Source organism: Festucalex cinctus, chromosome 5, assembly GCF_051991245.1.
Source record: "Festucalex cinctus isolate MCC-2025b chromosome 5, RoL_Fcin_1.0, whole genome shotgun sequence".
Classification (NCBI taxonomy): Eukaryota; Metazoa; Chordata; class Actinopteri; order Syngnathiformes; family Syngnathidae; genus Festucalex; species Festucalex cinctus.
In genome coordinates this window covers 8605001-8629176 of record NC_135415.1, presented here as the reverse complement: position 1 = coordinate 8629176, position 24176 = coordinate 8605001, and the positions used below count along the sequence as shown (strand labels likewise).

At 38.9% G+C, this 24176-nt stretch overlaps 2 protein-coding genes across 2 annotated transcripts in view; one reads left to right on the top strand and one right to left on the bottom strand.

Moving 5' to 3' along the window:
- Window positions 1-24176, bottom strand: part of ube2d4 (ubiquitin conjugating enzyme E2 D4) — an 80242-nt gene that overhangs the window by 18276 nt on the left and 37790 nt on the right. The window lies entirely within an intron of this gene.
- Window positions 14998-24176, top strand: part of tcf7l1b (transcription factor 7 like 1b) — a 41402-nt gene continuing 32223 nt past the window's right edge. The window contains exons 1-3 of the mRNA XM_077523012.1: window positions 14998-15790; window positions 15901-15973; window positions 16055-16182. Of these exons, the coding sequence (XP_077379138.1) occupies window positions 15605-15790; window positions 15901-15973; window positions 16055-16182 (387 nt within the window). The 5' untranslated portion in view covers window positions 14998-15604. The remainder of the gene's footprint in view (window positions 15791-15900; window positions 15974-16054; window positions 16183-24176) is intronic.

Here is a 24176-nt window from a genome sequence, read left to right as displayed (position 1 = left end):
TGTATATGAGGAACAGCAGAAATATATATAGTATAGTAAAAAAAAAGAAAAAAAAGAAAGAAAGTTGCGGGAAAACTGCATTCACTTATTTCCAAAAGTTGACACAGTCGTCCTACCTGCCCACATCAACCTCTAAAAACATTACAATAACCCCAAAAATATGTCATTTATGGCGAAGCATTTTCCCCATTAAGCGACATAATATTTTTCGAGATGCCAACATAAATTTGGTGACAATTGATAACAGTTTTCGGACTTTGGGTGATGTTCATTGTTCCTATATTATGAGTTTAGTCACAATCACAATACGGCAAACGAGGATGGACATATTAAATTGGGGTCGGCAATTAAAGAGCCATTTGATCCTGCTTCAAAAAAAAAAAGACCATGAGACCCACAAACCCTTGGATAAGGAAGATCTTATTGAGCTTTTATCAATTTCTTTCTGCAAACTCGTTTGAAACGATATGTCAACACATCTGCCATATTGGATGTGGCCATCGTATTAACCATTAAACTGGCAAATAATATTAGTAAGATGAAGTTAGAATGACATAATACAATCAAAAGCAATGAATCGGTATTAATCCAATGAGTTTTGGCTTGATGATACAAGGAGCAAGTGAACGCTTCTTCACAAATCACTTTGCCACATCCAAAATGGCTGTGGTGTCGACGTATTCAAGGTGGCATCGCACTGTAAATGTTGTCATGGTAATACTTGAAGAGCTGTCAAAATAAATTAATTAATCGACAAGTAATCGATTATCAAATTAATTGACAACTATTTTTAAAATCGAGTAATCGATCGGAGACGGTTTTCACAACAATAATTGTTCACTGATGTCTGTAGACCTTCATGAAAGAAAGCTAGAGTGTGCTAGCATCAAATATTTGAACCAAAATAAGTACTGTCTTCAGGGTATTAAAAACTAGGGATGTAACGTCGTTGTCATGTCACAATATTAAAAGCAGCACATCTGTTAAAAAAGTTAGGTTGATTTCCATTTGTGCAGTTCTAGCACCCTCTGGTGGCTGTTTTTTTTAATGCAGTTTAATTTTCACAAGGCATATTTTGGCCCTTCTATGTTTAAAATTCACGCTAATGGTCAGATGAAGGGGAACGTAATATGCTTGTGAACCGAGTCAATATGTGGAGGAACTCAATGTGTGAGTGCATTAGCAAGTAAGCACGTCAATATTAAGTGTTATTAGAGATTGTAGGTTGTTTATATGCATTGCTGTTATGTACAAAAGCACAATATTGTGTTTGTTTGTTTTTTGTATGAGCACTCTTTTTTTTTTTTCTTTTTTTTTTCTCAATCTTGTGACCTTTTTTATATCGCCAACCTCCCCACAATATCGTGATCTTCTTATCGTGATATTATTGTATCGTGATGTTTGGATATTGTTACATCCCTATTAAAAATCGGGTCTGCCCCGTGGACACTGGACATCTGGTCACGTTCATTTCAATAATAATTGGGCCCACCCATGCATTTCATGTACCCCCCCTCCAGTCTGGAGACGGGTCTGAGTGCAGCTCAGTTTCTTTCTCAAAAACTCTTTTTCATGGTATGTGTACATTAACACCTGCAGACCCACACATGCACTAAAAACTGCAGTATGTGAAAGTGGGGGTTTGTGCAGCAGTTCTATAAGAGAGAGATTTTCTTTTTTTTTTTGCACGAGCACATAAAAATGATGGCTTCTAGGCGCTATACATTGCGCTGACAGTCTGTACACTGGACAAGACTGAAACCCTAATAATATGTCATTCGTGTGAAAAACAAAAGTCCCAGTGAACTTGGAATAACTTTATCATCTGTGGCTTCACGGACACAAACAGCAAGCAAGCTAAAAATACGCTAAAGACTTGTGGTACAAAGTTTCCCAAGGCCAGAGAAAGGAAATAGACAGACAGTTTATCCCTGACCCCGTTGTCCCGTCCCCACCCCCCCTTGTAACCTCCTCCTAACAACCCCCATGGGGGATCCTGCCTCTATGTGTAAAACAGACAGTCAAAAAGCATCCTGGAAACTTGAGAAGAGGAAAACAAGAGGACGTTAGGAAGTCCAATAAGCTCGAATGTAGACAACGCAGTCGGTGGATAATCCTGTGGCCACACAGACCAGGTGCCAAAGCCAAAGGAGCCTGAAAGTTGCACGGTCATTGTTGACTTTCGAAAATAAGGAGCTTCCTGGAAGCCGGTGGGTGTGAAAGCCACCAGCACTTTTTCTTGAGTGTCTGCGCCGGATCCTTCTGCTGACATATACAGTGCAGGTGCAGGCACCCAACGCAACAGGCGAGGATATATGCACCAAGACATATCTACCATCTCCCTTAATAAGGGCAACAATCAGCGAGGCAGAGTTTAACACAGGGCCCACAGAGACGCAAACAATGTCTGGATTCTTCCAGCCTGAAGATGGCTATGGGAAATGGCAGGGATGCCAGCGCTGATAAGTGACCGAAGTGGATTCAAGTTACTTCCAGCTGTCTGCATGCCTCTGCGGAATGTATAGTTCACACGTAATGCAAACCATTTCATTTGCTTATAAAAAAAAAAGTCTGGCAGGGCTACTCAATGAAGTCAACAGGCTCACACTTCAACTCGGTTTACATCACGGGAAAGAATTTGCGAAGGATGCGAAGCCATGCGTCCTCAGCTGAGAAAACACAGACGCTGAAAGACTGTGACCTTGCAAAAGGATAGCTGAATTCAATAAAAACCTGTTGCATACAAAAAAAAACTGAATGCAGCATCTGGAGAGAGTCTGACTCACTATGTGGACAATTATGGCGCTTTAATAGCCGTGCATGTTAAATAGTAGCCACACTGTTTATATTGATGGCTGTTTTTCCACTTCAACCATAAAAAATACGTTTCCAAGTAGAAAACAGAAAATAATTCACTCATTGTCTTTTTGGAACTTGAAATTAAGAGGGAAATAAGTTGTAAACCAAGCCTATAAAAAGTAAACAGTCTTGTATACAAACAACTCAGCCCACATTAGTCTCACCTCACCAGTGAAGGCCTTTTCCTCTCCATTAGTACATTTTTAATGCACACGCTGCTCTTGAAGACTCTTTAAAGTCCGCAGAAAATAATACTCCTTAAAATCATCCTTTATAATACCGGAAAACATGAACATGCATTTCACTCAAGAGACTGAATGGATAAGGGTTAGTATAGTTTTGGAATTTTTCGTTTTAGTTTTTTTTATTTCGTTTTGTGTTTTGTTTTTTTAAATTTTGTAATTTGTAATTAGTTTTCAGGGTGACTCTGTTAGTTTTTAGTAGTTTTAGTTATTTAATAAATGCTTTAGTTTTAGTTAGTTTCAGTATTAGTTTTAGTTTTTTTTTTTTTTGAATGTGTATTACTTGTGCGCAATATTTTTAAAACGTCATGCTGCTGCTAGATGACATCACTTCTGTGTGACCCACTTTCAAACGTCCTTATTCCAGTTAATACCAAAATACATCTATTTAAAATCACATTTAAAATGATCCCCAAAGGCTCATGCATTAAATTAATTAGAAAAGACATTTTAGTTCTAATTACATAAAATGCAGTTTGAGATAGTTTTCGTTTTTTAAAAAGCATTTTCGTTTTTATTTTATTTCGTTAACAAAATTGTTTTTTTGAATTTTAGTTTTAGTTTTTTTCCCGTTAGTTTTAGTTAACTAAAATAACCTTGGAATGGACCCTACTTGGCAACTACAGACATGTTTTTCAGCTCTTCATTTCCTTCTTTCCATCCATTTTCCTGACCGCTTATTCCTCACAAGGGTCGCGGGGGGTGCTGGAGCCTATCTCAGCTGGCTTTGGGCAGTAGGTGGGGGACACCCTGGACTGGTTGCCAGCCAATCGCAGACATTTTATACCATGAAATATAAATAATTGCCTAAGTCATAAATATATATATATATATATATATATATATATATATATATATATATATATATATATATATATATATATATATATATATATATATATTACTGTCAGTGAAAGCAGTAATATAAAGTAAAGCATGAACTAATTAATTAATTATTTAATCACTAACAAAAATATTGCATTAATCATGTATTAATGCAGATTAATAACACTATTAATTTTGCCCACAGATTATCCTTCATTTTGACAACTGAGGCCTATGTTGAAGGTCCTCATGACATCAAATGTCGAAAGAATTAACATCAGCTCATCAGCTTCAGCACTTCAAATTTGGCTAGCAAAAAATGTTGATAAAAAAGCCTTTTTAATTAAGCGATCAATCATGATTAATCAAAATTGATAGATGTTATTAATCTGATTTAAAAAAAGTAAGAATTAGATTTTTTAGGAAGTGCAAAAAAATGGAACCATTACATCATGAGTAGATGATTTAGGTAGCAAAATAATTTGTGCAAAAAAAAAAAAAAGAAGACTTAGGCCATTATTTTAAGAAGGTGACGATATAAGCGAAGTGCGCATCTCGAATTCAAGGTGCATTATGGGTAGCGGCGTGGTGCATTGTGGGTAGGCGAAACAACCAAACGGTCATTGAAAATGAATTGGATTCAATGGAATCGCCTCTGATAGAAACGTTTCAACCGCTGGAAAGTTGCTGTTTTTTATTAACATGCATAGCATGTGGTTTACTGACATGGGGGAGTTGACTTGCAAGCTTTAAAGTGTACAGTTACGCAAAGATTGTCCCCGCTCTAATCTCCGCCATTCAAATTGATAGGGTGGTTGGTAGCCTCGTTTTTTTCCCTCGCGCATGTGCAAACTTAATGCGCACTTCGCTTATTACGTATTGTCTGCTGGATTCTCTCAAAACAAGCATTTTAAAGTTCAACAAAACGGTGGCACTACAACTGGGACTGAATTGTAAGGAACTCCACACAATTCACATCTTGACTTTCCACAGACTGTTCAACAGAGGGAAAAAGCTCCCTTGTCTTGAAATCGGGACCCATCTGGAAAAGGTATCCTGTAAATGCAACACTACACCAGAAAGAAGGAGAAAAGCAGGAGTAAAACTTTGCAACTACGTCTTTTATTTCCTCCTCTCTGCCCTGTTTAGTGTTTCAGTTACACCCTACAGGCAGTAAAAACTGTCATCTAATCATATCCTCACACAATCTTAAATGACATTTACGCCCATACCAGCCTGGAAAGGGAACCTATCTATGGATTAGAACGGATATGAGCTTTTTATTTTTTTGCAAGATCCATGATTGCATGAGCTCCTCCCAGACAGATGTAGCACGCTGACTGAGGAACATGATGATGCAGAGTTGCCTCAATGAATATTCCTGTTGATCAAACGCTCATCAGTCTTTAATGTTTGGAAATAAGTTGCTGTTTTATGTTTACTAGGAAACTGCTTAGTAATTGTATGACTTGCCATTTAGAATCCTGCTTATTGTCTTGAATTGTTCGTTCGTCGTGATGAATCAATTGAGGAAAATGGAGTGCGTTATGATCACAGCGCAACACAGGCACTGATGATTCACCCTCAACATAATGTCAACTATGGAAAGTGGAGCACACCCATTCCCTCTGATTTGACTGTATTTATTGGATCAATACAAATCTGGTGTTGGATGTCAGGCTATGCACAGAGAAACAATTTCACGGTTGTCACATGTTGAGTCATAAGCATGCACAATGAATGGATTTTTATGCTGTTTTATGTTGTATCAAATTTGGTTAAGTACTATTTCATCTTCATTTAAGTCAACTGTATCAATGCTTTGGCATTTGCTCTATAGCCAATGTATTGTAATGTATTCAAAACGTGTTGCTGCTTAGCCATAGAAGAGGAAAACTGCAAGAAGACTGATGGATACATTAAAAAAACAAACAAACAAACAAACAAACAGACTTTGCGATATACTCTCAGACACCACAAACTGCTCCTGAACATATTTGAGGTCAAACATGAACAATTCATGTAGATGAATGAGGTCAATAAAATATCAGCAACACTGTTTTTTATAATGCAGTGCAGTTCTTTACCATTGCAAAACGTTCATCCATCCATTTTCATACTACTTATCTAGCTGAGGGTAGTGGGGAGGTGGACTCTTGATCAGGGGTGTCCAAACTTTTGCATTTGAGGGCCACATACAGAAAATCAGAAGGACGCAAGGGCCAAATAAGGTTATGAAGAGAAATTGTGTTTGTGTTCTAAAAATTGTACAAATGATTTATTTGTGCTTTTGCATATTAGAAAAATGCTACAGTATATAAACCAATTTATTTGTAATATGGCAGTAGGGTTATTATAGTTTTGGAATTTTTCATTTTAGTTAGTTTTTTATTAGTTTTCAGGGTGGTTCTGTTAGTTTTTATTAGTTTAGTTGTTTAAAAAATGCTTAGTTTTAGTTTAGTTTGTTAGTTTCAGTATTAGTATTAGGTTTTTTGGTTTTTTTTTTTTTTTAATATGGATTACTTGTGCACAATATATAAAAAAAACACCATGGGAGCAACATCATCTGAAGGTGCTTTTTTATTGGCTGCTGCTAGATGACATCACTTCTGTGTGTCATTATTCCGGTTTATATCCAAATAAATCTACTGAAAATCACAATTAAAATCATCCCCAAAGGCTCATGTATTAAATTAATTACCAAAGACTAAAATGAAGGACATGTTTGCTGTAATTTTAGTTAGTTTTGTAAACATAAAATGTAGTTTCAGTTAGTTTTCGTTTTTTAAAAAGCATTTTTGTTTTTATTTTATTTCAATAACAATAATGTTTTTTGAATTTTAGTTTTAGTTTTTTCATGAGTTTTTGTTAACTAAAATAATCTTTAATGGCACCTGTTTGTCGTTACCCTCCCTTCTTACTTTGACCATCTCCAAACATTTTTGTTTTGTTTATTTTATTTGAACTGCCATTTTTAGCATATGTCGCAGGCCACTGAAAAATGGACGGCGGGCCGCAAATGGCCCCCGGGCCGTAGTTTGGTCACCACTGCTCTAGATGAACCATAAGAATTATTAATCGATCAAAATATAGAGAACCAACACATTCACTATTTATTAAATTGAACACAATGAAATTACTTAGTTGAGTTTAAAATAGCACAAACAATGTTTACAATGCTTACAACAATCTACTCTGCCACAGTACTCAGAAGCTATTTGAAATTAGAGAGTCCATATGACATAAGGGGTACAAGTGTCTACAAAAAAAAAATCTAAATAAGAACAAATATTAAGCAAAGGTGTGTTTCTGTAAGAGGTGTTAATTTGTGCAATAATTTTGGTACCTGAAAAGATGCAAGACAATTGCTGAGTTTGAAAAAAATGTTTAAAAGCAAAGTTCAGGAGCTAGTAAAAATGTAGATTTTTTCAATGTACCAGTATGAGTGTAATGAAAATTGTATATGTGAGTATGAGGATGTATTATTATTGTGTATGCCTATGATTTTCATATACATTCGCTCTTGGCAAATGTACATATGTGTCAAAGAGCAGGTGTATACACGAGCAGGATTACACATTTTTCTTTTATTGAAATGTATTGACTTGTTGTATTAATAATGAAATAAGTCAAAAGATAAAAAGAATAAGGGGTAGGACTAGATAAGTTTTCAACTTCAACTTTTGAACATGTAAACTAGGGGTGTCCAAACCTTTTCATCTGAGGGCCACACACAGAAAATCAGAAGGACGCAAGGGCCACATAATGTTATGAAGAGAAATTGTGTTTAGTCCTAAAAATTGTACAAATAATTAATTTGTGCTTTTGCATACAGTATTTAGAAAAATGCTACAGTATATAAACCAATGTATTTGTAATATGGCAGTAGGGTTATTATAGTTTTGGATTTTTTTCATTTTAATTAGTTTTTATTAGTTTTCAGGGTGTTTCTGTTAGATTTTATTAGTTTAATTATTTTTTTTAAATGCTTAGTTTTAGTTTAGTTTGTTAGTTTCAGTATTAGTATTACTTTTTTTTAAAATGTGTATTACTTGTGCGCAATATTTATTAAAAAACACATGAGAGCAACGTCAGCTGAAGGTGCTTTTCTATTGGTTGCTGCTAGGTGACGTCACCTCTGTGTGACATACTTTCAAACGTCATTATTCATCAAAAATAAATCTACTGAAAATCACATTGAAAATCATCCCCAACGGCTCATGCATTAAATTAATTCCCAAAGACTAAAACGAAGGACATGTTTGCTATAATTCTCGTTAGTTTTAGTTAGTTTTGTAAACATAAAATGTAGTTTCAGTTCGTTTTCAGTTTTTAAAAAGCATTTTTGTTTTTATTTTATTTCGGTAACAATATTGTTTTTTGAATTTAAGTTTTTTCATTAGTTTTAGTTAACTACAATAATCTTTAATGGCACCTGTTTTTCGATACCCTCCCTTCTTACTTTGACCATCTCCAAACATTTTTGGTTTGTTTATTTTATTTGAACTGAGTCAAATGCCATTTTTAGCATATGTTGCGGCGGGCCACTGAAAAATGGACAGCGGGCTCCAAATGGCCCCTGGGCCGTCGTTTGGACACCACTGATATAAACTATCACAAATGATTGCATAAGTTTCTTTTTTCTTTTAAATGTTTCATCTGCTACTTGTTTATGTTTATATGTTCAATAAACAAAATAAACAAATTTTACGGGTGCTGGAATTCAATTCAGGGGTGCTTGAGCACCCCCAAAAATGGTCTAGAAACGTCCATGTCATGAGCTCTGTAAGCCAGAAATACTTTTATTTGTTGTACCTTATGTGTGGCCATTAATGTGAAGGCAAACATGCATAGACTTGGAATTAGGATATTTTATTTAAATCGGCCTAGTTGTGTTCAGTAATGTCTTAGAATGTGTCAAACATGATTGTAGCACAATTACGGTACATTGACAATGATGGTTTGTGTATATTGTTGTTTACTCCACGCACACAATACACAGGCATCATTAGAGAGCGTTACCCACTGGCTTTGACCTGGCAAGATGTGTAGCGGATCCGAAGTGAACTCCTCTGGCAAGACTGAGGTGAAAACATGATGAGATGGAAATGACTGCTGAATTAAAGCATCACTTTGATTGGAACGTGACTGGCCGATGGTTGGCAAAACATGAAGGATGACCTTGAATCATCTCGACCCCCTCTTTTCCTCTCCTCGCTCTGCTGCTTTCTTTCTCTAGCATGACAGCACGCACACACACACACAGCACCACAAATACCTAGTGGAACACAGATCAGTATTTGCGGCCTTTTTGCACTGGTTAAAGTGGAAGAGGAGGATGAAACGGTCATGTATGACATGCCAGAGCAGAGTGAGCAACTTCAAAGGGAGGCAGATGCAGGGACAACACCCCGCGAATACATTTTCTGGCCACCAGTCCAGCTGCCCGCAGGCTCAAATCTCTCCTGACCCCTCATCATTTCCATGTTCAAATCAGTCCCACTCTCACAAGACAATTTCAGATGGGAGACGAGGATGTTTGGATAAATATGAAATATTAGTTGGTTTGAACACAACGCTTTAAATACAAATTTTCCCGTTAAAAAGTGTTGCTGATTTGATGACTAGAATTTCAGTTACTAAGACGGTGACAAGTTGAAGCGCTGTATCACAAATATTTGCTTTTATTTACTGCACACAAGTCCAAAAGTTAACCGATATTTTTGGTATCAGTGATTGCTGTTTGGTTAGTTAATAGAGAGATTATGTAATGTAGCGTTCACAACCAATTCCAAGAACCTTGAAAAACTCATTAAATTGAGAAAAAAGTTACGCTTCGACTGAGCCCTAACAAAGCCACCACACAGTTCCCATCTTTCTAACCACTTGTTAACTTTGGAACTATAATGGGAAAAATAGCAGCATAAATAAAGAATACAGTACCGTAAATCTGGGAAGAGTGGGAGGGCGGCGCGGGTGGCTATTACCGTATTTTCCGCACTATAAGGCGCACCTAAAAGCCTTCAATTTTTTGAAAAGCTGACCATGCGCCTTATAATCCAGTGCGCCTTATATATGGATCAATATTGAGCTGCAGAGGGTCTCGCTGTCAAGACGCTATCGGTGACCCTGCACGATCGGTGACGCACATGCGCAGAAGATTCCGCCATCTTGGATTGCTAGTTGATACTAATAATAAAGATAAAAAAGCTGTTTATTCATTTTGGGAGTGAATGGAGTTGTCAGAAAGCTGGTTTTTAATCTATTAATAAAGTTTGACTGACCTATCTGACTGTTTTGTTGACATTCCCTTTAGCGCAGCACCATCTAATGGATGCATAACGTAACCCCAGCCTCTACTTTAGCGACTTTATATGGAAAAGGTTTTAAAATATGTCATTCATTGAAGGTGCACCTTATAATGCCGTGCGCCTTAGAGTGCGGAAAATACGGTAATCTCTGAAAAACCCGCAAAATAGCGAGGTACAACCCAAGATAAGCCCCATAACCATAATGCATGAATTTTGGACCCATATACAAATCTGCGATAATTTCGTAGAAAAAAGCGCAGTACACCTAGTTTGACATTGCAGCAACAAAAATAGACTCACTGGAGTCCGTGCATGACATAATGGCAAGAAAACGCAAAGATCTGTCCTTGCAGATGATGTAGTCGGCTGCTGCACACAATGACAATAAACATCAACATGTGATGTGGGCAACTGGATGAAGCTTGAATGAAATCCACCACATACATCCGCCTGTGCCTATAGGCAGCCATTGCTGGAGAAGCCACAACAGCACTGTGGTCCACCACTGTTGTTTTGGTTGTGACGTATTTGCACTGGCTCCAACTGAACATTTCGCACGTGTCTTCACCATTTTTGCAGTCTATTTTCAGATTTTAGGTGAGGCGTGTCAAAAAAAGTATCCACTCGACCTGTTTTTTTTTTTTTAAATGACCGTGTTTACAGTCTACAAAAAGCTATTGTCACACCTAAACAGACCTGTTTTAACTTTTCTTTGTTGCTGTCGTTAAAACAATGACGAGTAAATAGCCCTAGTTCTCCTTCTCCTTTAATTTTTATTCCAACAACCACGTTTTGTTGGAATAAAGCATCTCAGTTAAGATTTGTGTATTTGTCACAAGTGTGTTATGTCTCACTCTGCCGCGACATTGTACTGTGTAGCACATAGCACATAACTGAATGTGATATCGTCTCCCTATTCATCAATTTCTAATGCATGCTTTAATCATTTCTCATGTCAACTTGTTTTGATATTTGATTTACATTGTTAATCATTCATAAGACCTGAATAATTGCAGTTGCACCTGCTGGGGCATGCCTGTCTATTATACCCATGACCTGTAGTCAGGGTTTTTCCTGTATACAAAATTCAGAGGCGGCCACCTCCACCTTATTTGCTCACCACTTTCAGCCGAAGTGACTGAGAATGAATGAATGCGTTAACATGATCATAGTCATATTGTGATTGGAACTATTATTCTTATTATTGAAACATGGAATTATTGTATGTTGTCTGTAAAAAAATGAAAGTGAGCCTGTTGAATTTACAGAAACATGCACGTCATGGTGCATGGTCAGAATTAGGGATGTTCAATACCATTTTTTTCCTTACCGATATGCAACTCTTGAGTAGTCACCGCTATTGATACCAAATACCGATACCATCCATCCATTTTCTTAACCGCTTATTCCTCACAAGGGTCGCGGAGGTGCTGGAGCCTATCCCAGCCGGCTTTGGACAGTAGGCGGGGTACATCCTGAACTGGTTGCCAGACAATTGCAGGGCACACAGAGACGAAAACAACCACTCACGCTCACAAGCACACCCAGGGACAATTCGGAGCGCCCAATTAACCTGCCATGCGTTTCTTTGGAATAAGGGAGGAGACCGGAGTACCCGGAGAAAACCCACGCAGGCATGGGGAGAACATGCAAACTCCACCCAGGAAGGCTGGAGCCTGCCTGGACTCGATCTTGCATCCTCAGTACTGGGAGGCGGGCGTGCTAACCACTCAAACACCGTGCCGCCGAAATATCGATATCACCAGTCAATAAAATTCCCCACCCATAAATGACAGATGATTTTACAGAAAGACCTCTATATCCCAATATATTATTTTCCCTTAAAATTGCATGAAGTTAATGGAAACTTTGTCTTTATATAATTTCTTGTCAACGATCGTAAAACGGCTACAAGAGGGTTGCCGATAATAGTATCGGTCACCGCCGTGAGTACCGATATCTTAAAATAAGACTGGTATTGGCACCGATATCAATACCTGGTATCGGTAGTTACCCATCATAGTCAGGATGATACCACCTCTGCCTCATTTTGAGCCAGGAAAAACCTTCTAAATCTGAAAATCTCTCTTTTGCCTTCCTTGATGTGGATATAATTTTAGTTCATTAATATACAAAGTGGAAGCATTTAAACATTGTGAGGGAAGAAATATAATATTTTTGGTGGTTATAAGATGGAATTTCTTCTATTGTGTTCATAGCATATTACAGCCCATGCAAAAAATATGTTGGCCCCGGGGCAAATAGTTACCTATGCACTGGTGCAAACATGCATTTATACAAATAAGCAAACTGTGAATTTCAACTATAGGTTGCCTTCTACGGAATACAGTTACATGCAAACAAACCCACGGGGAGAAGACATCTAATGAAGCCCGTGGAGACATCAAGTTGTCAGTCAGCCCTCAGCATGCTGACATCAAGAAGATATTTCTTCAATGAGGGGCAACCTGTCAAATTGCAAGAACTCTGCAAGTCTGCAGATTTATAGTAGAGAAGGTAAACGTTGCAGGAAGTAAGGATGAAAGTCGCGTCATAACACCATGCACATTCAAAAACACGCCACGATTCGGATTTATGTGCCGGTTACTCCACACGAAAAAAGAAAAAAAAAGTAATCTAACCACTTCCCTTGTTCCATGACTGCTTGCAACACTGGCCCTCCAGTGCTGTTCCTCAAATGAACAAATGCGGCTCGTGTATTTCAGTCTCGTGTGAGGGAAAACAAGAGGCAGACTCTCAGAGGAGGCCCTGGATGGTCGCAAGCTTGCTTCACTCTGCCTTGAGTTGCGCCACCAACATACTGATCGCAGGTACTCACGCTTGTTTCGCTGCCAGATTATTGTTTGACAGCGCATGCAATTATGGCAACGTGTAATTATGACACGCTCGCTGCTTGACATGTCATTCACTTAAGGTGAAGTTCAACCGGCATTGTAAAGTTATAAATATACACTTTCATCAACTCTTGAAACACTAATGCAAATATATTTCAACATCAGAAAATGATTTAGTTTGGTGAAATTGCACCAATATGAAATAATATAATTAAGCGTGTCAAAATTATTGCGTTAATCTGGAGATAATTTAAAATTCCTTTAATGCCAATCTTTTTTTTTTTAATGCGTGATTAATGACCGCCCCTTACTTGGAGAGCCTGTACGAGGGGAATTCCAGTCGCAACGCAGCAGACACGTCCACATCAAAGTTTAGCAGTAATACATTTAATAATAATGCATATATTTGTGGAGACTGGAGTCCAGTTGTGTTTTGCAATTTTAAAAATGTTCAGCATTTCAAAGTTCATTGCAATTATGCCATCTAGTGGCAGAAAAATGACCTCAACACAAATCAATATCATACCTGTGTTTTTTTTTGTTTTGTTTTTGTTTTTACGGTACAGCTTTACTCAATTTTATGAATTATTATGACTTTACTGTATCAATGACTAAAATATGCAGCCATATTTCTATTAGTTTAACATTTTCCCACTTTTATGTTAAGAAGAGTTTGTACATTTAGGGAATAATATTTTATTGTACATTTTATTGTACAATTAGAACAAATATAAAATTTGTGATTAATTGTGAGTTAACTATTGAAGTCGTGCGATTAATTACGATTAAACATTTTAATCACCTGACAACCCTAAATATAATCCATCCATCCATTTTCTTGACCGCTTATTCCTCACAAGGATTGCGGGTGGGATGGGGGGGATGCTTGAGCCTATCTCAGCCGGCTTCGGGCAGTAGGCGGGGGACACCCTGGACTGGTTGCCAGCCAATCGCAGGGCACACAGAGACAAACAACCATCCACACTCACACGCAGACCTAGGGACAATTCGGAGCGCCCAATTAACCTGCCATGCATGTCTTTGGAATGTGGGAGGAGACCGGAGTACCCGGAGGAGACCCACGCAGGCACAGGGAGAACATGCAAACTCCACCCAGGAAGGCCGGAGCCTGGACTTGACCTTGCTTCATCAGTACTGGGAGGCGGACATGCTAACCACTCAACCACCGTGCCGCCCGCTTTATAACTCTTTTCAGCAATGATTTTCGAACATTTGTTCTAATTTTATTTTATTTTTTATTATTATTATTTTTTTAATAACCCAACTTACAGTGATGATTGAATAGTGCAAGTCACATTTTAAAGGATGCTGTATGTCCACCAAGTCACCCTCATCCCACTCAGTGGGATGAAGCTGACTTGGCCTCATCCTTGGAGTGGCCTTGGGGTGGGACCCACTCCAAGGCCAAATAACCACACACATACGCAAACACACACTCGCACAGTTGTAAACAATGTTCTAACATTTATAATGTAGAAAAAAAAATCTCTGAATTCACTTAAAGACAACCTTTGACGTCTGTTAAAGAATATACGCCTAAAACTAATTTTAATCAATGCAGATAAATACATTAAATTCGAAAATTCGAACCAAATTTAACTACTGACATTACTGTTTTGTTTTTTTTATGTTTATTTTAAAAAATAATTCGCCATCGATTGTTCTGCAATGGTCGCTTTTAAGAACATAAGACTGTTAGTGTAGCTAATTTTGTGGCCAGTGTGTGGATATTTGCCGCGTAGAACAGAATATGAGAAGAACATAAGTTGGACGTGTTCATTGTGTGTTGGTATCTCGAGGGTTAAGAATAGCAGCTTTGCTGGACGAAGAAGTGTCGGTTTTCAGCGTAAACTCCTCCTCTATACGCACGCTTGGGCTGCGCTCTTCCACTTGAGCAGCCAACTTGTTATCAGGGCACATTCTCGGGCTGCGAAGTGGAGGGAAAGAGCGACCGCGTCCATATACTTTACTTGCTTTCATTTGTTTTACATTCATTTTAAAAAACTCATTTGACTTTTTTTTCTTTTCGGATGAAAACAGCCTCGCGTTGGCTCAAACTTTAGGAGGCAAGTAGCCGCGCACATTCTCGCGTTTTTTTTTGTTTTTTTTTGGGCTGTAGCCATTGTTTCCTCACACATGGATCTTTAGTGCATTGAGTAACCTCTCGCTGGCTTGGACTGCAGTAGTTTTTGTGGCCCCTGGGGCTCTACATGAGGACAACCCACAGTGCGGACGCACGTTGAGGGGACGCACGCGCTTCCAAGGAGACAAACTTTGACAAGTTGTTGCAAATACTGTGGATTTATTCTTGCCATGGACGTCAGGACCACGTCCAGAAGATGAAAAATGGACACTTTCTTGTAGTTAGTTGTGTCTCTCCACTGAGCCGTTTGGACGATCTGATTACAAGTGGTTTGCTCTAGCGGTTGCATTCACGGTTGTTGTTTTTTTTCCTTCCCCTCTTGTTGATCCATTTTACTGGTGTGCAAAAATGCCTCAGCTGAACGGAGGCGGCGGGGATGATTTGGGGGCCAATGATGAAATGATATCTTTTAAAGACGAGGGGGAGCAGGAGGAAAAGATTTCCGAAAATGTCTCGGCGGAAAGAGATTTGGATGACGTGAAATCCTCGCTGGTAAACGAGTCGGAAAACAACAGCAGCTCGTCGGACTCGGAGGTAAGACACTCAACTAATTTACTTTCCCCTTCTTTTCTGTGCATCTTTATGTTTTGTTTGAATTTGTTGAAAAGTGTAACTAGTCTGTGTGTGCGCATGCCCCCTGTCAGCAAGCAGAGAGGCGTCCCCAAACCAGAGTTGACTCTGAAAGTTATGAGAAAGCAAGAGACTACTTTACTGAAGGTAAGAAAAGGCAAAAAAACATCCAACGTGGACTCCAAAATAGTTTTGCGTGTGATAACTAACTTAGGTGTATATTCGCAGCACTGAGAAGACAGCACGATGGAGGTCTCTTTAAGAGCCCCCACTACCCTGGCTACCCCTTTCTCATGATCCCAGACCTCACCAATCCGTACATATCCAATGGCTCTCTTTCTCCCAGTGCGAGAACAGTAAGTTTCCACGTCCTTTGCTAATCTCAAACACTCTTTCCTGTAGTCTCTCTCACTCTGCACAAACTTGGCCCGGCCTAAAAGTTTCTTGTGCACTGCCAGACCGCCATATTCCCTCAGAGTGGCCTCCCGGGGAGCTACTTCTTTGTCCTTCTGAGGGTGATCTAAATTACACCCTGTCTTCTTGAGTTGTATTTGATTATGCAAATGTGATAGACTTATTCAAAATTATTCCAATTTTTAAGAACTTGTGGAAACTTTGAGTATTTATTTAGTATTAAGTATGGCTCTGTGTGCATTTGTCTTTAATGGTTGAGGTGTTTTTGTTCCATGCGGTTACCCATCAGCTTGTTGTGTTTACACTGCATGTGCAACTTATAAAAGGAATAGCTGAAGTCACACCCAATAGTCACAACTATGTAATAATAATACTGTGCTTTGACAGAAATAGGAGGTATCACACTGGTGTGTCTGGGACACTTGTCATCCACAGATATATGAATACTTTTTGGATGTTTTGATGAGACAGATTTGAAGTGTTGATGGAGAGCCTGCAGGAGCTTGTTAAGTATGCCACACTGTATTGTGGGTGTGCAGCTTGAAAGGGATACTTGACTCATTGAGACATTTTCAGCAGTAAAAAGTTTAGATTTTGTCAATAATTAATTTGATAACTTCATTATTTTTCATGAACAATTAATATCTTTAATAATTATTTTTTTCCCATTTGCTGACGACTGAAGATGACCTCACCTGTGCTGAGGGAGTAGGTAATGACCAATCAGTTTGCTGACCAAACCCAGAAAACAGGTGAGCCATGATTGGTTGTCACCTACTTCCTCAGCACAGGGAGGTCATCTTCAGTCATCCGTAAATGGAAAAAAAAAAAAGTTTTTAAACATATTAATTATACATGAAAAATAATGAAGTTATCAAATTAATTCTGGACAAAATATTTTTTTTACTGCTGAAAATAGCTCAATGAGTCAAGTATTCCTTTAATGCTAAAAACACTGCTTTTTTTTTTATAGCTTGTAATCAGGAAAGTGTTGTGTGAATGCTAATTTAAAAAAAAAGAAGACATGGTGATATTTGTTAGGTAAATTGAAATTACCCGCTAAGCTAATTGTGATTCTGGCAGGGTGTAAGTGTTTTTTTAATTTTTAATTTTCCCAGAATTATATTCACTTAACTTTTAGTCAGCCATGCTTTATTATAAAAAGTTGAATGTTGGAGAGCTGCATTTCTCAGATTAGTCCATCCCCCAACTCTTGTCACTCCCGCCCCCCAAAAACAAGTACTTTCGTTAAAGCCCGCAGGCATTGGACTGAAAAGACCCCCCCCTCCCATTTTTTTTTTTTTTTTTTCCGTCGTCTTTTCACTGTTGCAGGCCCTCTCCCCTCACCTCCCTGTACCTTCCATTCAATTAGAAAGGCGTTAGTTGACCATTGTTATTCTGAATAGTCTTGATGGCTTCATTGGAGGTCTCCATTGGGCTCATTAACTAAATGGCCACTCAGCTCTCACTGGGCCATGCACGACAACAACTTGTAGCTCATGTATATATATATATATATATATATATATATATATAGTTTCAATCGATGCCTGTGCATGTTATTTATCAGACATGTTTATATTTATATCATCATTGGTGTCTTTGAGGTTTCTACCCCAAAATTAAAGCTTGTTGCGTAAGGTAAAGAAAAAAAATAGTGAAAATCTTCGACCCTCATGAGCAAAAAAAGAATGAGGTCAATGGGGCAGAGCTCGCTGACTGCGTGTCATCAGCATAGCAGAAAAAAACGCAAGCAGACAAAAGCTGGCATACTTAGGAGCCATCTTAGGGTCTCCATATTGCACAGTTCTTTAACATTGAGTAGTCTAATTGATTCGGGGTTTGTTTTGTTGAAATTTGAGTACTGTATTTTCCAGCAGCCTGCTTTGACGTTTGTGTGAGAGTTTATCTTCTGGTTTTTACAGTTACATTCATCACACAAATGCTTGTAGAAAACGCAGAATGTCTGGTGAGATGAGATTTGCCCCAAGGGTACCCTGAAATGTTCTGTCATCCCTCAAGCCTTAAGAGACAAACAATCCACTGGCTTGGGCACGGTTTATTTATTGTGCCTTGTTGCTTTGGGCCTGACAAGTTTGTTTTATGTGCACGTTTTTTTTTTTTTTTTTTTTTTTGTATGTTTGTGCAACGTGAGACACGCTCAAGTTGCAAACAGATCATGTGATTAATAGCAGGTAACGTGATCGTCTGCTTTTGTTTGCATGTGGAGAGCTGCCATTTAATAAGGTTAAAAGGTAATCAAAAGGTTTTTGTGGTTACAAGTACAACAATGCGTGCAGGCTTGTTTTCATTTTTATCTGACCTGCTTTTCGACGATTGGTATATAGAGTTAAAATCTTAAAAGTTGTGAGTGGGTGGGTGTGGAGCTTTTAAATTTGGATGTGGCGAATCTATCATGAGCAATGAGAGACGGGCTACATGGGATCAGCTCAGACTTCCCCCGAGGGCCAAGCATAACTGATTTAAAGCCCGTTCCGAGCTGACATTCCGCTGTAATCCGGCGAAGGCTGAGGAGGAGGTTTTATGTTTGCAGAGATGTTCCAGCAGACGCCTGCCCGTTCAAGGGCGGAGGTTTGTCCCACCGAGTCTAAATCCAGCTTGTTGTTTGTCAATCCACTGACGCGATCGTCACCTCATTGTTCCACCGGAGCGGTGCCAGATTTAATGGCTGAATCTGCTTGACGCCCCATCAGCACTTTGAAACAATTCCGCAAGTATCATCATCGCCACTAAAGAGCGAAATGCCTCTTGTGTGTGAGAGGTTGCGAGCAAGCGAGAGTGAGGTTAGCCTCTCAAATATATCTTCATCAAACGTACACACTCATGAGCATGATTGTTGAATAGAATTTTGTGGGAGATTGAGATATGAATGGAGAGCTTGTGTAAGTCTGAACATGTCAGAGGCTACAATTGCATGTCTCTATGACCCCCCCCCCCCCCCCCCCCCGCTTTCTGTTGCGTTTGCTGCTTAAATCAGACAAAGAAAAGTCAACACAGACATTGTCCTGATGAATAAAAGGGCCTCTCCCTACATAAGCAAATGCTGTTTGTGTGGAGGTGTCTTTTCATCAGGTTGCGCACTCTATTCACCTTGGTACGTGCGCGCGTGAGCGTGCACTCATGCGTGGAGCACGTTTGTGTGTGTAAAGTCTGCGAGGGTTACGGGAGGTGCTGATGGCGTGTTCAGGTGAAGCCCTGTGGATACTTTGCAACAGAGGCAACAGTGTCCAGCGCTCACATTCTAACAACCGCCAGTGTTGTATTCCTCCGCTGCAAGTAATCCGAATGCGAGTGTGCAAATATTTTTTCAGCCAAGCGCTATGTCAACAGAGCCAACATTTTTGACTGGCTATATAGTTTTTTAAAAGATTTTTCCCTTCAAAGGCAAACACCTCCATTGGTTTAGTGGCACTGATTAATTAGCAACCAAATGGCAGCAACCACAAAAATGTCACTGCTGGTTTAATCGTTATTGACAAATGCATAATGAGAAGGTGATTTGCGTGACAGACGCAACTCTCACAAATGCAAAATTCAGTTAACCACTGTTAAACAGTAAAATCTAAAACCAACAAAATATCAACTAAGATATAAATAATATAATTTTTCATGACAGCAGAGGCTTTGACTATGACTCCACTTTATAGAAGTTCCAATATATATTCTTCAATTTTCTGGCTTTTCTTAAAGCGGAAGTCAACCCTCCAAAAAAAAATTCTTGACAATGATATGTTCTAATCGGCCCCACTAGTCTTAATACAGTATTCTGGTTAATATTGTGTTAGTGGAATATGAGTTTAGCAGCAAAATCCAACAGTTTTTATCATCCATCTTAGTGGGCGTCCATTTTGTCACTTGCTGTCGAATGAATATGACATCTCACTTGCTCAGGTAACAACCAATCACAGTGCAGCTTCAGAAAACAGGTGAGCTGTGATTGGTCATTGACTGAGCCCTACAACCAATTGTGACGTCATCTTCAGTGGACAGCAAGTGGCAAAATGGCCGCCCCCTAAGATGCATAAAAATGGCTGGATTTTGCTTCACAATTCATATTCCACAAATATAATACTGAGAATGTCATGTTTAGACCAGTGAGGTCACATGTATTATTGTCAACAAATGTTTAAGGTTGACTTCCCCTTTAAGACCCTTGTTACATCTTGTGCTGAAAAAAAGAAAATGCCAAAGAAAAAGCAAAACAACATAGAGTTGAGGTCTCGTGAGGTATGCTAAGGTCTAGGGATGGACATGTACCGATACCAGGTATCGAGATTGACGGCCATTTTGCAATCAGGAACTAGAAATTAGAATTAGAAGAATAGAAAACTGCCAGTCTCCGGTTCGAGTCCAGGCTCGGACCTTCCTGGGTGGAGTTTGCATGTTCTCCCCGTGCCCGCGTGGGTCTTCTCCGGGTACTCCGGTCTCCTCCCACATTCCAAAGACATGCATGGCAGGTTAATTGGGCGCTCCGAATTGTCCCTAGGTGTGCGTGTGAGTGTGGATGGTTGTTCGTCTCTGTGTGCCCTGCGATTGGCTGGCAACCAGTCCAGGGTGTCCCCCGCCTACTGCCCAGAGCCAGCTGAGATAGGCGCCAGCAGCCCCCGCGACCCTTGTGAGGAATAAGCGGTCAAGAAAATGGATGGATGGATGGATGGAAAACTGCCATTAATTTCATGCATTTTTAAGGAAATTATGTATTGGGATATATAGGTCTTTCTTTTTTTTCTTCTTCTTTTTTTTAATTATTTTTTGGTGGGAGGAATTTTATGTATTTAAAGTACTGGTGGTATTGGTGACTAAGAGTTGAGTACTCGTGCTGGAAAAAAAGTGGGATCGAACATCCCTACTAAGGCCTCATGCTAACATTCAGCGTGATGACATTCCTGACCGCAGGTTGAACTCTAACTATGCTCTAACTCTAAACTATGCTTCCGATGGACATTTTTCCAGAAAATATTGGTAAAATTTCAAACATCAGGGGCATTCAACTTCAGAGTTACTGTATTTTAATATTGTCCATATTTCCCTTACATTACAAAATGACTCATCAGTCTAAGTTTAATTAGGGAAAAACCAAGTAAATGTAATTATTGTGGTGGTAATTATAGTCAGAATGAATTATTAGTATAATACATCCTGTCAAATGCATGAAAGTGCTCAGTGAACAACTGTCAGATCAGCAGATGCCATGTCAAGTGACACTTAAATAATACGGTACCTCTGTGGCTTTACAGACAACCTGTCTTTCTGGGTTTCATGGGAACACATGTGGCTTTGCGAGTTCCTTACTTGTGCGGATCTGTTGGAAATTGTGTCAATCCTGGTCTGTCTTCTTCCCTTGTGTGTCTGCGAAAAGCAAGCGATAGCATCAATGGCCTCGCTAGTTCGCTACCTAGTACCCACCCGCCCGTCTGGCATTACAGATTCTGTTTAAAGTGCACTCTGGCTTCTCCAGCGCGGGGCCCATCAGGAGCATCTCAGCGCCCTTTGAGGAAAGGATCACCAACATCTCGTCTCTCAAGCCGCACACTCCCCATGTTCAGTGACATCAATGAATCCCTTTGATGTAGCAGCATGAATATGTGCGCAAATGTGTTTTTATCGATTGATGTGTTTTTCCCTTCTCGTGTTTGGCTGATGCTACTACATAGTCTGGGGTTTTTGGTACATAGTTTTTCCATGTGAACATTTTGCTGAACTTTGTTGTTGGCTAAAGGTGACCATGCTTCACCTGAGATTGCTCTGTCATCTCTTTTTATCTCCAACAGAGCTTTAAAAGTAAGATGTAGACCATGTATGTTAAATATCTTAAGAATAGAGATCTCTTTTTACAGTGATGTGCAAATTATCGCTTAAATAGCTCAACCTACTTTATTCAAACTACTGTATAGTACTTATCAACACATGTACTGTTATCAGCCTTCATTCATATAGCTATCTGTGAATGACCAGTGTGCAGTTTAGCCTTTATGGGAGTGACAGTTAAAGGAGGATTCTGAAATCCTCCAGCTGCTAATCATCACTAACTATAGACGATATGGAGACATGTACAGTATCACGTGATTGACAGTCATGTTGTTATTATGTGGTCTGAATCGTTAGCCCTGGTGCAATAGTTCTACGTAGGCTCATTGTTCATTGCTTTGTATTGATCTGTAGACATTCAATACAATATTGGAGGTGATTAAAAACACTTAAAAAAAAAAAAACATTCTGTTGTCATGACAAAGTAATGGAATACAATCGTCATTTGAGCTTAATGTTTCCCGAATGCCAGGGCACACAGCTGAATTCATTCTCAAGACTTTTTTGGTTGATGATACGCATCACTTTAGTATAAGTTTAAGTCCGACCATTCACAGAGTGGATCATCACAGAAAATTTACAGTCTGTGACTCTTCGTGATGCAATTGAGCACCTCACATTGACCAACGCGATGCAATGGAAAAAGTCCAACACTGTATCAGGTTTGGAGGCTACACATACAATATACTATGCTGGATTTTTAACCACAAACACATGGCATGATTGCCAAAAAACAAACAAACAAAAAAAAAAAAACAGCAGATGGCCACAAAGAAAAGAAAATGAGTGGAAATAAGGAAAGAGGATATTTTGAAAGGCTGGTGTCAATGATCAATCACCCATGCAGTCTTTTCAGCTGTTTTTCTTTTGTGTTTCTATCGAAATTATGGTAAATATCACTTGTCGAGTACAAAATTGCACGTCATGTCGTATTTTCCGCTGCACAACTGGGAATGGCAAGAAATATTAACACTTATGACGGCGTTGTCGTCCGCTAGCAGGTTGTTTTCGAATCGACACAATTATGTAGCATACACAATTCAACGTTCTGTCCTTTAAAACTAATTATTTGCCATAATTGTTCAGTTTTATGAGCAAAGACGACATGAGCTGCCCTGTGTATTTTGTTGCTACAACAACAGCACATACAACAGAAGTCAGTCGTAATTAGGAGCGTCCGAGTGGTGAGGTCCATCTTTCCCGTAGCCTCCTGACTACCAGGAATTCAAATTTGTCCTCTGTAGTGGAGCTTTTTAAACCTGAATATCTCCCACACAAGTGCATACGATTGAATGAACTTCTTTTGTGCTCTCTAGAGGACATTCAGAGCTTTCCAATGATACCAAATGTGTAGGGGTGGGGCTTTGCTACCTTTGATTGCATCATAAAAGAAAATGGCTTCCCTCAGTGCAAGCACTTTTTAGGGAAGAGGAAAAGTAAGTGTATAACACTTTTTATTTAACAAATTTAGGCTTTAAATGCTGTTAGCATGTTTTCTATAAGACTCTTAAGAACACATTAAAGTATTGTTTGAATTATTTTAGCTGTATTTGAGCCTAGCATTTAAGTTAAAAAAAAATGTCCTCTGTAGTGGACACATCATAGCTTTAAAATAAAAACTTTTTTTTTTCAAAAATGTCTTTTGCAGTATTCCAGTGACTTTACAAAGATTGGGGAATATCAAAATAAACATGATTGGACAATATTTTTTTTTTCCTGGTAGTCCGGAAGATATAACACATGAAGTCAGGGTAAGTTCAAAATGTAGATTTTAATTGTGACTTAAGGTAATACGATTGGTAAAGAAATACTCCTTTTTGTTCTTTTTTTTTTTTTTTTTTTAAGGTTTGAGTTGTTTTTCGGAGGGTGTGTGGTGGGAATATTCCGTCCCGCTCCGGACTGTTTATGTAACTCTTACACTATAGTTTAGTTCACATAAAAAATGCTTTCCGTCCATAATTGTACCTTAAACACTTCACTCCATGCTAATAAAATGTGATTGTACAGCAGGAAGAAAAAGAAAATGCTCTAAACAAGGTTTCATCAGTCTGGTATTCCGAGCAGCTGTTTTCAGTTTAAGCTCTACAGGCAGCAGCAGAAGAGGGAG